At 42.3% G+C, this 16,996-nt stretch overlaps 1 protein-coding gene across 4 annotated transcripts in view; it reads right to left on the reverse strand.

Annotated features, from left to right (window-relative positions):
- Window positions 1-424: 424 nt before the first annotated feature.
- Window positions 425-16,996, reverse strand: part of XYLB (xylulokinase) — an 88,484-nt gene continuing 71,912 nt past the window's right edge. For 3 of the 4 annotated variants that reach the window (XM_020779773.3, XM_073002845.2, XM_073002846.2), the window contains 2 exons: window positions 14,973-15,067; window positions 425-939 (listed from right to left, as the gene is read on the reverse strand). In XM_020779773.3, the coding sequence (XP_020635432.3) occupies window positions 874-939; window positions 14,973-15,067 (161 nt within the window). In that variant the 3' untranslated portion in view covers window positions 425-873. The remainder of the gene's footprint in view (window positions 940-14,972; window positions 15,068-16,996) is intronic. The other variant, XM_020779774.3, reaches the window with a different exon arrangement.

Genomic DNA, 16,996 nt, shown 5'->3' on the forward strand with positions numbered 1-16,996 from the left:
ACAACAAAATGCCCATTTCACCCAAGTTAGGACTTCTACAACAGAAGAAAAACTCAAGTGTTTGACACTACATGGATGATACACATTGACTTTCTCTATATTTATTTTTCACAGTTTTTCTGGTTTTCACATATCTACGCTGCTTCTCTCAAACAGTGGCACAGAAGGGAATATACAGAGGAATCACCGCACGGACAGGTGCAGGATGCCTACAGCCCACATTGTTAATATCTGAAAGATTTGCTCTGACCCTAGTTGAGTAACGCTAGTACAGCTGCAAGGCAGACTGGTATCCTTAATTCTTCTCCACACAAGATTTTTCTTTAAAAAATATAAAATAAAATAAAACTTGCAGTGTGGGCCATTTTTGGCCCTTTGGGAATTCCAATATATTGAAGGTTTGCAGTAGAAGCCAGAGTCAGGATTAGAATTAGAAGTCTTTTTTATTTCTGGAAATCCACTGGAAATTCCATCTTACACCTTCATTTTGAATGTATCCAACCTACTGACAACCACAGCATGTCACATCTGCTGAAGCCCTGCTACACAACCTTGGGCTTAGTACATTGGCCTGCATGGACCATGAATTGTCTTCCACTGTCCAACACCCAGCTGGTAGGAAGAAAGAGGTAAGCACAGAAAGGCACAATGACATATGGGCTTTGGAACACCAGGGATAGCAGACAGTATCCAGCAATCAAATGACACCAGTGTTTGTTCCTTGGCTCTTAGACAATATATCACATCACAGTTCGTTTCAAGTACAAAAGGAAGGAATGCATTTTTCAATTAAAATGATGGTTTCTTCTGATCTTCACTCCTCTTTATATTTAAATGAGGCAATCACTCGACTTTGGTTTCTCCCGTAAAATGTTATTTTGAGTGCTTCAGCACTTGCCCCTCGAGATCCATGTACCGTTTAAGCAAAGGCTGGTAAACCTAAGAAGAAGAGGAGAAGGGTTAACAAAGGGTTACATTTGAAAAGGACCAGGAATATTTACATGTAACCAAATCGGTCAGTTGTGTGCTCTCATCTATGGCTTCTGTGGCTCCAGAGGAAATGTTTCAGGCTACGGCCTATAACCAAACAAGGCTCCCATCCTTCCCTTCGAAGGAAAGATTTCCCCTTTTCATTTTGGTCACGCGAGTCGTGGGGCCGATGCCATTCTGCTGGATTGCTTGGCGAGGTCCACAGAAGCATCGCTCATATGCCAAAGCAAGTTCTGCGTTGGTTGGGAGACTGTTCACCCCTCACAAGATTTCTCACCCAGCACAAGACCGGGACGATCACGCAACCTGTAAAATATGTGTCTAGATACAACGAGTGCCTGTTCCCTCTGCAGAACAAATTGCATACATTCACACACACACACAACCAGCACAGAAGGACTGGGTGACTGATCAAAAATACATAAACAACCAGTCCGCTGGGTGTAAATTCTAAAGATCTGCATAACACAGAAGCAACTACTGAGGCAATTTATTGGGGGGGTGTAAATGCAAAAACTCTCAGTAAAACTAATAAAAAGCACTTTGTTGTCACTTAGAAGACAAGAATTTAATTCCACCCAATTATTGCGCAGCAACGACATAAAGTATGGAGAAGATGGCATCTATTTCTCTCCTCCCTCGTCGAGTATCTTCTTTGGCACTTCTTTTTGGCTCAAGCATATTTCGTTGTAAATTACGGTGGCGCCTATCTTAAGTTTTATGCCACACTTAAGGAGTATCTTGTTGGAGGCAAAGAGAGGGAGTGGGTTCCCACCCCCTTTATCCTAAGGGCAGAAAAAGGTTTCAGGAGGGAAACCTCCTTCTCTGGCCTTGAGCCTCAGAGAAGGAGGATGCTTAGCAAAAGGGAGGGAGGCTGCCCGCTTCCCACCAAAAATGACCACTGCCAATCCTGGCTCAGCCCTGCTGCAACATAGCACAACATCTTGTTTTTCTTGGATAGATATGCTGGAGCAAGCAAAGTACCAAACAAGCACTTATGGCTGTATTAGGGACATCAATATGTCAGGCAAAAATAGCTCTTTTATTTACTGAAATATCTATAGTCAAGCCTCACTAATTCTCACTTTGATTATCAGCAGCTCTGATAAAGCCTGCTTGCTTTGTGCCAGCGGAGATTTAATAGCACAGCTCCGTGTTACTGGAAATCGCCTGTGCTGCTGAGATAGCAGGCTCTCCATTCCTCTCCCTGCACAGCACTACCAGGAGTGATAGTAATATTACTACCAGTAGTAATTCTACTAGTAGTAGTAGTAGAAGAGCTTATTGCTAGTAATAATTTCCTATTATTCAAAAACACCAGGCACAATCAAAATTATAAAAACATTGTTTCCCTGAAAATAAGACCTAATCTGAAAATAAACCCTAATAGGATTTTTCAGGATGCTCATAAAATAAGCCCTCCCCCCAAATAAGCCCCAGTTAAGTGAAACCCCACTCTCCACCATTGTGCAGCAAACAGAAGACAACATGACTGTATTTGAGTAAATGTAGATTGCTGTACATGAAAAAAATAAAACATCCGCGGAAAATAAGCCCTAAAGCATTTTTGGGAGCAAAAATTAATATAAGACCCTGCCTTATTTTCAGGGAAACACGGTATTACATAACAGATACAAGTTGTAACCCAAACGCTCCATAAGACGCACCTTTCCATAAGATGCACCAATTTTTTAGGAGAAGAAAACAGGAAAATATAATCTGTTTGCTTCGCTCCATAAGATGCACAGACTTTCCACCCCCCTGCTTTGTGGGAAAAAAGTGCGTCTTATGGTGCGAAAAATACGGTAACATATTTCTTAAATACTGATATAGTATATATGCTGATCCTAATGATCATAATATTGCTTCTTTTTTGTAGCTCATGATTTTTTATTATTATTATTATTATTATTATTATTATTATTATTATTATTATTATTATTATTATTATTATTATTATTATTATTATTATTATTGCTACAAACAGTGGAAAACAGGAGAAACCACATGATGGCACCTTTTCATATAGACACGCTGGAGCATTGTGGCGAACGCATTGCTCTAAATTAAAAGTGTCAGAAGAAATGAACGACTCCATTTAAGGCTACAGTGCTTTTGACTGTTTTATCGGACCTGAATGCTTAACTTGCTAATTTGCAAAATTCAAGCATCTGCTGCAACGCATCTCGCAGCCATTAGCATGAATAACCGATGTTCGGCTGTTGTTTTGTACCCACGTGAACGTGGAGGGAAAATTAAACCTATCCCTCTTCCTTTGTCTCTATTAATTTTCGGCAAAATTCAGCACAAGGGATGGGGGAAGGAATTCCCTTTTGTTCCTGTAAATACGATCTACAGAAGAAAGACAAGATTGCAAGGCTTCTTGAAATCCTAAAATGTAGTGGGCTAGACGACAAAAATGTAGTGGGCTAGAGAGGTCACCACCAATTAATTGGAGGTGATGCTTGCTTTTTCATATTTTTTTTTTAAATTCTCAGAGCTGCATTCCACTCTGCTCATAATTAAATCTCACTCTTTCAAGTAACCTGCCTGAAAAAGCAAGCTATTTTCAGCAGCAGATTAACAAAGAATTGTTACTGACTAGCACTGACCACCCCAACAGCTAAATTCTGAAACACCTGGCTGCACCCCAAAAATCAGTGTATTCCACACTATGGGTTCATTTCACGTAAGAATCTTGCGGCACAGTGGTTAATCTGAAGTACTGCAGTGAAGATTCTACTCACAATCTGAGATCAATCCCAAAGCCGGCTCAAGGTGGACTCAACCTTCCATCCTTGTACGGTGGGTAAACCGAATACCCAGCTCACACGGGAGGGGGCAATACATACCCTGCATAATTAAATTGTAAACCACCCAGCAAGAGTGTTAAGCATTATGAGGCAGTAGATTATTTATTTATCTTGACAGCATCTTGAAAAGCAGAGACATCACCTTGCCAACAAAAGTCCGAATAGTCAAAGCTATGGTTTTTCCTGTCGTGATGTATGGAAGTGAGAGCTGGACCATAAAGAAAGCAGACCGCCGAAGAATTGATGCCTTTGAATTGTGGTGCTGGAGGAGGCTCTTGAGAATCCCCTGGACTGCAAGGAGAACAAACCTATCAGTTCTAAAGGAAATCAACCCTGAATGCTCACTTGAAGGACAGATCCTGAAGCTGAGGCTCCAGTACTTTGGCCATCTCATGAGAAGAAAAGAGTCCTTGGAAAAAACCTTGATGTTAGGAAGGTGTGATGGCAAGAGGAGAAGGGGACGACCGAGGATGAGATGGCTGGACAGTGTCTGCGAAGCAACCAACATGAACCTGACACAACTCCGGGAGGCAGTAGAAGACAGGAGGGCCTGGCGTGCTCTGGTCCATGGGGTCACGAAGAGTCGGACACGACTAAACGACTAAACACACACAGATTATTTATTTATTATTTATTTTCTTTTATTTTATTTATAGGGCCCCTGTATCTGCAGAATTGGTATCCACAGTTTTACTTCTCCACATTCTGAAATTATTAAAGGGAAAACGAAGAAATACACACTTCAAAGAGGTAGTTATCAGAACTGGCCATTAGAGGGAGCCAGAGACCATGCTATGTACTGTATAGGGTTTGGTATTTATCCATGGTTCCCAACATACATGGGGGGGGGGGTGTACTGTATACAAGCAGCACACTTTGGGTGTGTTTTTCTTTTTGGATTTTCACCCCAGTGTTCAGAATCCTGACACACTCTGGCTTGTGACCTCCCCATCCTCTCTTCTCCAGCTGATTTGGGTGGATGGGGAGGAAATCTGGAGGGGTCACCTTGTCAGTCTGTTGTGCCAAAATCAAATCAAACAAAACTTGATTCCACCTAGGAATAGCGCACATACATCATGGGTTTAGCCTCCAAGGCCATGAAAGCTTATGCCTAACAGCAGACACAACCCCCAAAATTTGGGAGCGACCACCTGCTTGCTTAGTCTATTAACTCCACTGCTACGAAAGGTGGGATATAAATTAACAAATAAACAAATCATGTTTTATTTCAGACTTTAAGGTGTCACAAATCTTTTTGTTCAAATAAAAAAAAAACCCTGATAATCCATATTACACTTATCCACACCAGCCCCAAAATGTAAAGTATTCTTCCTCTTCATTTCTAGTAGTTACATGCTACTCACCTTACTTTGGAAATCTTCTTCTAAGAGATTTCAGGAATATAGAGCCTAAGGCGATTAAATGGATTTATTTTTTGTAATTTACGTCCAAAGGAAATAAAGAACACTCAACGACACGTTAAAAAGGACCCTCAGAAACATAAATTCCCTGATTTTTGCAGCAGCTAGACCTAATACATCACAAGGAGTGGTATTTTACAAAAAGTAATTATACAGACCACTGTGAGAAGCTTGAATCGGCTGCTTGTAGCCGGGCACTCGGTGATTTTGTACATATCTAGCATTGACCTACGGGTAAATTAGTTTCACTCGCTACCTGTCCCTCGCTACATTGGAGATAAATTACCAGCAACGCTTGCCTCTGTTCTGCCCCCTCCAGAGAGTCTAGTTTACCTCTAGGAAACTGTTTCAAGCCACTTTGAGGTGTGTTTCTAGTCATCCTCCAGCTGTAAGCTCTTGATGTCGTAACCAAAGGGTATCAAGAGAAAAGCATCCTGTAGCCCTGAAGGCAAGTAAAATGGATAAACCTGACTCACAAACTAATTTTCCAGTAGGCCCATGTCTTTTCTGCAAATTTGGCTGAGTCCATACAAAAGACCTCACCTATCTGGAAAGGATTGGTACACCACTGGCTAATGGTGCATACCCAAGAAATTTGGAAGAAAACCAGTTCATGTTTTTTTTCCAGCAAAGCCTTTAACAATGCAGATCACAAAAAGCTATGCATTGCGCTAGAAGCCATGGGTGTGCCATCACATCCGACTGTCTTGATGCGCAATTTATAACCTGAACAAGAGGCTACAGAGCTGAATGAGGGAAAAAAACCTAGTTTCCAAAGAGCAAAGGTGTTCGATCAGGGTGCATTTTATTTCCCTACCTGCTCAACTGAGATGCAGAAGATATCATACGGAAAACTGGATTAAATTCAAATGCAGAAGGAGTGAAAATGGTGAGAAGAAACATCCGTAATTTAAGATAAGCTGATGATGTTTTTTTTGCTTGCGAGGGAAAAAAAAGAGGCAAACTTAAATTACTGAAGGTGAAAGAAGTGTAAAAGCAGTATTACAGTTGAATGTTAAAGACAAAAATAATAGAGAATTGCAAAGCTTTAATGCTGACAGTGAAGAAAAATGCTAAAAGATTATCTATATCTTCTTTCTATCGTTAATGTGAAAGGCGATGAAGCCAAGAAGAAGAAAACTGTTGGCTTTGGTGTTGTTCTGTGCTGTCAAGTTCCCTCTGACTCAGGGTGACCTTATGAATGAGTATTTCTCCAAAATGTCCTGTCCTCAGTCACCCTGCTCAGCTATGGCAGATAGTCTCTTTTTAGGGAATCAGTCCATCTCGTATTTGGTGGTCTTCTTTTTCCTGCTGCCTTCAAGTTTTCCCAGCTTTATTGTCTTTTCCAGAAAATGCTGTCTTCTCATGATACGCCCAAAGTAGGACAGCCTCATTTTCCAACATTTTTGCCTCCAGAGATAGTTTGGGCTTGGTTTGACCTAGGACCCACTGGTTTGTCTTTCTGGCAATCCAAAGTATCTGGAAAGCTCTCTTCCAGCACCATATTTCAAATTAATCAATTTTTCCCATTCAGCTTTCTTAATTCTCCAGCTTCCACACCCATAATACATGCGATTGGAAATACAAGAGTGTGGATTATCTTGGTCTCCAATGAAACATTCTTACACTTGATGATCTTTTCTAATTCCTTTATTGCTGCCCTTCGTAGTCGCAGACTTCTGATTTCTTGGCTGATCTCTCCATTTGGATTGATGATTGAAATGAAGTAAGCATTTCAATTTCTTCATTGTCAACATTAATCTAAATGGGTGGTGAATGGTTCAGGGAGGGGGCAAGATTTACCAAGAGTTGTCAATGGACCATTCACATGATAAACAGAAGATCAGCAACTGCCCGACGTTCAAATTATTAAGCAGAAGGAATTCTGAAACTGAATTTGCAAACACAGACCTATCTGCCAAATTAGAAATCAAAAGTACAATTAATTAAAATCTGAGATATGTATTTACTTTAATTTGTAGAGCAACAATAGATGACGTTTGCTAAGTGGTCTTCTGCAACCACCAGCCACTTTTCAAAGGGACTGTGAAACATTTATTTTATTTTTATTTTGAGATTTCTCCCCCCCCCCACTCCATAGGTTCAGGTGGTGTCAATTGCAAGAATCAACATTTCATCTTTCTAAGCCCACCAAGAAGGCAGCAGAGCAGAAGAACGCAGGGATTTAGATAGTTCACCAGGCATGGTCTGAGCATCAGGCCGTGAGCTTTGCTAGAAAAATACATGGGAGAAAATACTCAAAGAGGTGTGTGTTAGGCTTTAAAGACAATCACAAACCTTCTGTATTAACATACACAAACACACAATTTGGGAGAAGCTTGGAGTGCCATGCATGTTGCTATTGTGAGGCCATTTGGTAGGGCATGTGGCTTGTAAAAACACCAGTGCTGTGATTATCTTCAAGATAATCGCACTCCTTTCTCATGCCTTTTGGCTTAATTAACCAACAAGCCAAGCATCTCCGTTTTTAATAGATTGCTAAACTAGTACTGCATTTTAATTCCGCAATAATGGATTCTTACTGTCTGTTAGCATATACTTAACGCTATAAAATCTTCCCAGTTATTTCAGTCATGCCTCCTGCTTCGGATTAATCTTCCTTCTCTAAAAGAAATGTTTTTTCAAACCTTCTCTCCTTTTCTTTTTTTGAAATTAAACTGGGAACAAGGGAAAGCCTCGCTAGGTTCTTACGGAAACAAGATACAAAGAACTCGGTGGGCTCAGCTGGTCATTCAAATCCACCCTGGATGGATAATGAGCAAAAATTAATTACCATTAGATGGCTCTTTTAACAGCCTATTCATTTGTCCGCTGATTTGAAGACAGGATCAGTCGCTTCAGGCCAGCTCTCCAACATCACACCAGCATCATGATAAATGAGGGCATTTGCCGAAGAGTCCAGGCCGCAAAGATAGACAATATCTCGTTAATAGCTGAATCTTGCTACATGGCTTACCTTGTTCTTTGTTAAAACTGGAGGAGTGGTCCTCGACCTCGCTTCCAGTTTGCTGCCAGCCACAATTCAAAGTGATGGCTTTAATCCAGAAAAAAAGCACAAAAACAAGAACAGCAGAGTCTGGGGACTGCTGGACGAGTGGTCCGTGTGCTCCCGCTTTTGCCGTGAACTTTACAGGGAACTCTCCAAAGTGCTGAACTCCCCCCCCCCAAAAAAACAGGTTCAATACCTTCCACAGCTCCTTCAAAGTTCAGGCTAGAATACGAAGTGGATTCACTGGCCCCGCAGCATCAGAACCAGGAGCTTCCACTGCACGAAGATGCACATGTGGCTTTTTGGATATTGGTGGAATAGTACACCCCACAAACCCTGCTAGGCTGGCTGAGGCTGATGTGAGCTGCACCCCAGCCAGGTCTGATCTGTTTCCTGTCCTGCATGCAATCAAGGCTAACACCGTACCAACTAGTATGATGATCTCATCTAACTTCGGAAGCAAAACAGGGCTGGTCCTGGTTAGCATTTGGATCAGAAACCTTTCAGGAATAGGAGGTGCTCTATGGAGGAATGTTCGTACCTTCGTGATATAGCACATGCCTTACATGCTGAAAGTTCCAGGTTCAATTCAGCATCTCCAGGTAGGGTTAGGAAACAACCTTCGCTTAAGACCTGAGGAGTCATTGCCAGAGTTAGCACTGGGCTCAATGGACCAATTGTCTGACTTGGTATAAAGGAAGTTTCCTATATCCTTCTCCATGTCTCAGTCAACCTGGATGCAGGATATGTTAAGGAGGATCACCTGCCATATGAACTTGCCCCTCTGCTAGGCTCATCATTCCAGCCCCTACTGGTAAATATGCTAGGTCTTGGAGGTTAGCAGAGAGGTACTGCAGACAAGGCATTTTCTGTTTTGGCGACACCTATAAAGATCTTTATGGTCCAGCTCTCACTTCTAGCTGGACCATAAAGAAGGCTGACCACCGAAGAATTGATGCTTTTGAATTGTGGTGCTGGAGGAGACTCTTGAGAGTCCCCTGGACTGCAAGGAGAACAAACCTATCCATTCTGAAGGAAATCAACCCTGAGTGCTCACTGGAAGGACAGATCCTAAAGCTGAGGCTCCAATATTTTGGCCATCTCATGAGAAGAGAAGACTTCCTGGAAAAGCCCCTGATGTTACGAAAGTGTGAAGGCAAGAGGAAAAGGGGACAACAGAGGACGAGATGGTTGGACACTGAAGCTACCAACATGACTTTGACCCAACTCCGGGAGGCAGTGGAAGACAGGAGGGCCTGGCGTGCTCTGGTCCATGGGGTCACGAAGAGTCAGACATGACTTAACGACTAAACAACAACATAGAGAAAGATCTGGGAATAATAAACCTTGTTTATACACAAATCGGTGTAACTGACACAACATCCAGCTTCTTTGCTGCACAGTAACTGAGAATCACATCCCAAGCCTTTCTTAAACATGTCGGATGGAATTCCCTGATTTGACAGATCCTATTTAACACGAGAAGAATGGAAATGACTCCCAGTCCATATTGGTTGCTCCTAACTTCCTGCATCGGAAAATGTAAACATTTCTCCAGGTCCTCCTTTCCTACATGCCACAATGCCATGTTCTCAGATGGACAAAAAAGTTTATTCCAAGCATTTATAACCTGAGTAGAAAACCCTCTTTTCCAATTCCCCAATCTGCTTCCCTGACATGACAGGGATTTAAAAAAAAAAACAACAGAAAGGTTTCTTAGTGTTTATCCCCCTACTTAAAATCATGGGTAACCCGTATATCGTTGCATATCAGTTCAACATTCCTCTCTGAGACTGTCTCATGCAAGCAATTTAGAGAATAAACAATTTCATTTTTATACTGGCTTTCATTTTATTCTAGACCATTAAATCAAGAGGATGTTGGTAAGTCAACACTTGCAAGGATGCAATGGAGCTACTCAAGCAGAAACGAACTACTGGAACTAGACCACAGAGGAAAGAAGACTAATCCATGTCAATGGCAACTGGCCTGTTATCTGATAGCCTTTACTTTGGAGTTCTTTCTCCCTCTACTCAGGACAGGAGCAGTAAGTCAAGGAAAACGACTGTAAGCTGGCTCTCCCTGAAGCTCTGCTCTTCTACCTCCCTTGCCCTGGCACATCTTTCTAATGCCAATGTTGTTGGTATTCAGCTATACCCAAAACTGAAGCATTTCCCCAGACCTACATTGCTTGGTGCAGCCGTTCTCTTGCTGAAAGGGAACCCACAGGGGGAAATCCATACTCAAATGTCTTTTCAGATCTGGTATAATCACAGCTGTGGATCCATAGCACCTCTGTGATGCAATGGAAACCCAACTCTTAGACGAGCTTGCTTTACGACCCTTCTGCTTTTTCTGACCACTCCAGCGCTACCCAAAACCCCGAGGCTAGCATTCAAATCTACCGTATTTTTCGCTCCATAAGACGCACCAATTTTTTAGGAGAAGAAAAGAGGAAAATATAATCTGTTTTCTTCGCTCCATAAGACGCACAGACTTTCCACCCCCCTGTTTTGTGGGGGAAAGTGCGTCTTATGGTGCGAAAAATACGGTAAGTTCTATGACAGGAGAATTGAGCAGGGAAGTGAGAGACAAGCAAGAGAGTGGAGGACAGAATGGAGAAAAGAGAAGACCCATGGAGGAGACAGAAGAAATAAACAAGATAGCACAGGAGGTAAGAAGAGATGTCTGATTTACACACACACACACACGCACACACACACAACACACACCAATATTTTTTCCAACATTTAGCATGTTCCTAATTCCTAAATGTAAGAACATTTGTGAAAGCAAATACATGTCGGGGAGGGGGTCATTTATTTTTAACTTCTTTTCATAAACGTGTTATGAGAAACAGATGCCTTTCCCCATTTAGGGGAGCACCTCTTAAATGAAGGTGTGAAGCATATCATCTAGTTTGACTCTGTGTCTCATCTATCTCAAGGCATCAAACCAGGACCCTCTGGTACAAAAAAACATTCTTTTATTGCCTGATGTCACCCTAAAAGCTGCACTTTTCAATAGAGTCAGTTTCCCCATTCAGCTACTAGTTACCAGATGTTGAGAAAATAAGAACAAATGTGAATACGTGCTGGAAGACGTACAAACAAACACACATTTAATCATTATTCAGGTTGTGAGAATTGTGTGGGTAATTTTCAAAGCTAATGCTTGCATTTCTTTGCCGGGCACAGAAAACAGGTTTCATAAGCCGCTGGAATGCTATGTAGGGTTGTGATCAAGACAACTTCACATAGGGTTAGGCAGACTGTTTTACGAAGAATTCCCCAGGAAGACAGCGCTTAACCTCAGGTTGACTTTGAAGTTTATAAAAAGAACCATCACTTAAGTGAAGGCTGCTAAACTCAACAGAAAAAAATCAGATGGACAAGGGGATGCAGCCCTGTTAAACACAGAAGCAAACTGACTCATCAAATTATAAACTTCTCCTGCACTTTTCATGCTCACACACTGTGTTGCTGGCAGGCCCTCTGGCTTTTGCTGCTGTAAAATCCACAGAAGAGCCTAAGCTGTCAATAGGCAAATATATATATATAGATTTTAAAAAGTGGAAAGGAACTTTTTGCGTCCAGGGAGACCCATTTTAAAAGGATGAGATTTTGGAATATTGAGGCCAAAAGGAAAATCAAAAACCTTTAAATAGGGAGGGGGGATTTGTTATAGAATAACATCGGACATCATTGATCTCTGGGTATCCCAGCTGTTTCCAGACTACTGGTCAGTACCGGAAGGGGAAATCTTGGCAGAATAATTTCTGTATGTCACATAGGAGCCATTTTCAACAATAGTCTTGTTTTCCTTACGCAGGCCAAAATCAAATTGTTAGCCGCAACTACAGCACGTCCAACGAATCAATGAAACTTACATAAGCATTGGCATACCACATTCTCGTCGATTCAGTTGGCCTATTTTACTTGGGGGAAAAAAACAAATGGATTCCAACTACCATGTGTGTAATTTTGTCCTAAGAAACAATTATCGTTTCTTATAATTGAATCTGGATTTTTAGGAGATATTGTCTATAGGAACCTTGTTTAATCAACGAAGAATAAACAGAATGGATATCAAGTTATAGAGGACATGACAGATGGGGGAATCTGGAGTGATCTGAGTCATATTTAAAAGGCTCTTATCTTCAGTGTGGTCTACTTTATCTCACACTTGAGTGATCTTTTCATTCACAGGGGAGATCTTTCTTCTCCTACAAGAAAGATCTCCACAACATTTCAGTTGCTCCAGTTCCTGCCCCTTTTGATTACTAACACCCATTTCCCCACTTTTTGTCTCAGCTATTATACCATGGGCCATGCAGATTTACCCCCTTTTTTTGTTTAGTTTCGTAAGTGGCATAGCGCTACAGCAATACATCAACCTAGCACAGATACTCCCTCATATCTGAAACAACAGTGAGTCTTTTAAGAGCATATTTTTAAAAATCGTGAGAAGAAGAAAATAGAGGAGAGGATTTCTCCACACTCATTTCTACTGTCACAACCCACTGCATACATCAGTCCTAACTTCACATGTACATGTGTATGGAGTGTGAGCTGGCAATGAATAACCAAGAATAGGATATTGGTGTTGTGCTAGAAAGCTAAAGAAAACTCTGAGGCATTGTGAAGCTACTCTGAAAGCAGGGAAATTCCATTGTCAGGAAAAGAGCTGAAGACAAAATTGCTAATACTGTAATACTTTCAAATATGTATTTTTTTGGGGGGGGCGCCCACTCTCGTAGATTCGTGTACATTTTTCATCATGGCATTGAAATAACCAGATCAACAGCTATACTGCAGAGCTGGGAAAGGTACTGTCAGAACTACCAAAAGAGCTGAAATCAGGACTTCACTATCAGGAAAGGCTCCATCTGGTTTTTTTTCCCCTTAGCTTTAAAAAGAATTATGAGCAAGAGAGAAACATGATAAGATATTTGTGTTGTTTGCAATCAGACCCAGAGAGCTAAGAAAAAGACTACTGTGGAGCACAGTCTGAATGGTTTACATCAAACTAAAGGCTAAGGCAGTAAGTAAGACCATTACACATAGAAAACAAGTGTCTCTACTTCTGCATCCGTCTGGTGCTTTTGATCGCTTGCATTTCTTGCCACTCAAAATGGTCATAATTCAGTTTGGTAACTAAAGTGCCAAACGGAGTACAGTGAGATCAAAACCCCTTGAACAAATAGCTGTGGGCAGAAGAAAGAGAATTCAAAACAGTTCCTGTGGTCTTCCTTCTTCCTCCACAGGAAGGCAGTCCGAGAGAAGCATTCTGAGGTTTATTGTTTGAAGTCCCCAGAGAGGCCGACCGGTAACATCGGACCCATCAGCTACAGGCTGCCCCACTCTGCTGAGAAGTTCCAATCGCCTTGGCATAATTACCTTTGTTGTCATCGCTAATGTTTTGTCGCTACATTAAAGTTCTCAGGAGGAGTTAGGATAGCCCCCAAGGGCTTCATAAACAGCTCTAAACCCCTGCAGCTAACCCCACCTAAGACAGCTTCTTCCAGTAGCACTACGGCTCTAATTTACATGTATATTAAAGCAGGCCGTATATCAAGATAGGTAAATGCATATCTGGAAATGTCCAAGGCGTAGAAAGCCCTAAGGTTTTACCCTAACGCAATGTTTTTCAAGTGATGTATCCAGAACGCTGACACCTCTCAGAGGCTCGTCACGCACCCATGACGTAGAGTGGCAAACAAGAACATCTGAATGAGATCTTATTTGCCATTGCGTCTTCTCCCTTCACCCTGAAATACACAGCCATGAAGGACCCCTGGAGTTGAGTTTTATAGCACATTCTCTTTTAATCAGATAAGCCCTACCAAGAACATCTGCAGAATGGAAATGACACAGAATAACGTGCCTACAAATAAATCGATAAAAGCCTTCGCAACATGAAGGGCTCAACCACAGTCTGGTTCATCTGGAAAAGAACGTCTAAAGCTAGAAATTGCATGCCAAGGGCCACATACTAAATTTAGGCATAGACATGCATGAAAACACTCACATACACACACAGACATAGACACACAATTTTCAGCCCTGGAGGGACAAGCACACTGCTCCTTCAGGAACCACTATAAACAGTTTTGGTTAACACACATGCATCCTTGAGAGAAAGGCGAGGGGTGTGCACAACCCACAGTTTCAAAACATGGTCACTTAAGGTTGTGGCTCACTGTGGAGACAGTTCACTATTCTCCTTGCCCTCCTCTTAAAGTCTTCATGGCAGAGAGGGGTTATTGTTCCCTAAAGATGTATCTACATGACAGTTATACTGGCTTAGCCGCCATTTTCTAGAAACCCTAAGAATTCTAAGACAGCTGCTACTCAGTTCACAACTCATTCTTTGGATACAGAAGACTTGGAAACAGTGGATTTATTAACTTCATTTTTGTAAATACAGATTTGGAATTGATCTGAAAGAAGAGATCTTCCCCCCCCCAAATGAAACCTGTCATTTTGTAAACATTTTGGGAGGGAGGGAGGGAGGGAGGGAGGGAGGGAGGACGGACGGACGGACGGACGGACGGACGGAAGGAAGGAAGGAAGGAAGGAAGGAAGGAAGGAAGGAAGGAAGGAAGGACGGACGGACGGACGGACGGACGGACGGACGGACGGAAGGAAGGAAGGAAGGAAGGAAGGAAGGAAGGAAGGAAGGAAGGAAGGAAGGAAGGAAGAAGCCAATGACTAGAAGTGTCTGAAGCCATCTCACCTGAGCCACACCAGCTGTTGGAGTAGCAACTAATTTGGGCCCTGGTGCTAATTTCACAACATCAGTCAAGGGCACGTTTCTCTCCGCCACAAGCCCTGCAATGAAGATCACAGACTTGAGATCAATGAGCAGAAACAAGATGAGGGATGTGCCTGGACTCCTTGGCAAATTAATACATTGCATTGATCTCCCTTGGTCGGGTCAGCACTCAGAAGTGAAAGATAAAGGGTAAAGATCTTACATTCCAATGCACTTGAGCCCGAGCGAGTGGGGTCTCTGGGATCGAGTTTACGTCAGTCATTCAATTTGTCCCATGGAGGGCAAAGCCAGCCACAGAGTTGCAAGTTCAACAGTATCCATAATCATTGAGGAACGCCAATAAGGCAGCAAACAGATGAGAAAATATGGAGAAGTAATACATTCCAAGGACAAAGCATGGCGTGTTTTTTTTTTTAAAGGGGGGAGCTGGGAAGAGAAGAGATTAGCCACGAAGTAGGCGGCAAGAAGAAGAAATGGAAACAGAGGCCTCGGGTCTGATCCAGTGCAGCTCTTACATTCTTACAGAATCCCACACAGGCTCCCAAGACTGGGATTCTTAAGAGGCTGGAATTTTTGCGAGGCACGTAGGCGGGTATAGTAGAAGTGGTTGGTTATGGCTGCAGGGACTCAGGGGGTTTTCATGGATAGCTGAGGCAATTTAGACACTCTTATGTACATGAATACATGCCCAGCAAAGTATAAACTGATCCTTCAACCCCTTTTCTCTTTGTTCGGCCTCAGTTCAACATCTCACAGTTACAGAGAGCATGTTACATATATATACATCAGGCTTGCTTTTTGAAACTTCTCTGCCTGCCTCATCCCACAGTTGTTGTTGTTGTTTTTAACGCAATGCCTCATGAAGAGTTTGGAAGACCATGAAAGCTCAGGCCACCTTTGCAACATTTCTATGCTCTAAATAAATTTGTTGCTGTTTAGTCGTTAAGTCGTGTCCGACTCTTCGTGACCCCATGGACCAGAGCACGCCAGGCCCTCCTGTCTTCCACTGCCTCCCAGAGTTGGATCAAAGTCATGTTGGTCGCTTCGGTGTCACTGTCCAACCATCTCGTTCTTCAGGCAGTCTGTCCGCCAAATCCAGTTCCTTCAATCTGTTCTTCACTTCCACTGTGTATTCATACGGGATTTGGTTTAGATTATACCCGACTAGCCCAGTGGTTTTTCCTACTTTCTTCAGTTTAATCTAAATAAATAGTATTGCTCAAATGTGCATTTTTCATTTTACTTCTGGACCACACAGTAATTTGGTTCTTTGTGTGGAGCAGGGTTGGTTTTCGTGTGTTTTTTTTAATTTGGCTTTTTTCACATGTTCATTTTACATGTACACAGCTGTGTTTACACAGAGAGACACGCATTCTTCCATGCACAAGCAAAGGAGGTGGCATGCAGATGAGGATTTACATACACCGTGGAGATAAGCGGGGCTGCACAGGAGGAAAGGCTGGCACCTCCTCTCTATAAAGGCAGACTGAGAAATCAGAAGAGTCCAATGAGCTTTCACTGGGTCCACCTCAGATGGTCCCTGCTTCATCCAGCTATCGTCACAGGGGTGCGTATGATACATGTTGTGTTGAGACAGTGAAGTTGTAACAGGAGTAACTGATGGAAGGATTCAAGGTATATGTGAAGAAGATTAGATTAATAGATTAGTAATCTTAGAACTGTAGAGCTGGAAGGGACCCTATAGATCACTGAGTCCAGACACTGTCAAGAAAGCCCAGTGGGGAATTGAACTCCCAACCTCTGGCCCCACAGCCAAAGACCTAAAGCCACGGAGCTATCCAGCAGTTCTATGTCTATCAACAGTCAGATGCAGTACGCTGATCTGACATATCATTGCTGCTGAAAGCAACCACAGGGATGGGCTACTGGCTTCCTACTTTACTTTGGGCTTTTGGTGGGAAACAGTACGCACCATGAGAAAGATGCTTAATCTGATCTAGCAAAGCTGTTCTTCTGCAGCTTGT

The sequence above is a fragment of the Pogona vitticeps genome, chromosome 6 (genome assembly GCF_051106095.1).
Source record: "Pogona vitticeps strain Pit_001003342236 chromosome 6, PviZW2.1, whole genome shotgun sequence".
Taxonomy (NCBI): domain Eukaryota; kingdom Metazoa; phylum Chordata; class Lepidosauria; order Squamata; family Agamidae; genus Pogona; species Pogona vitticeps.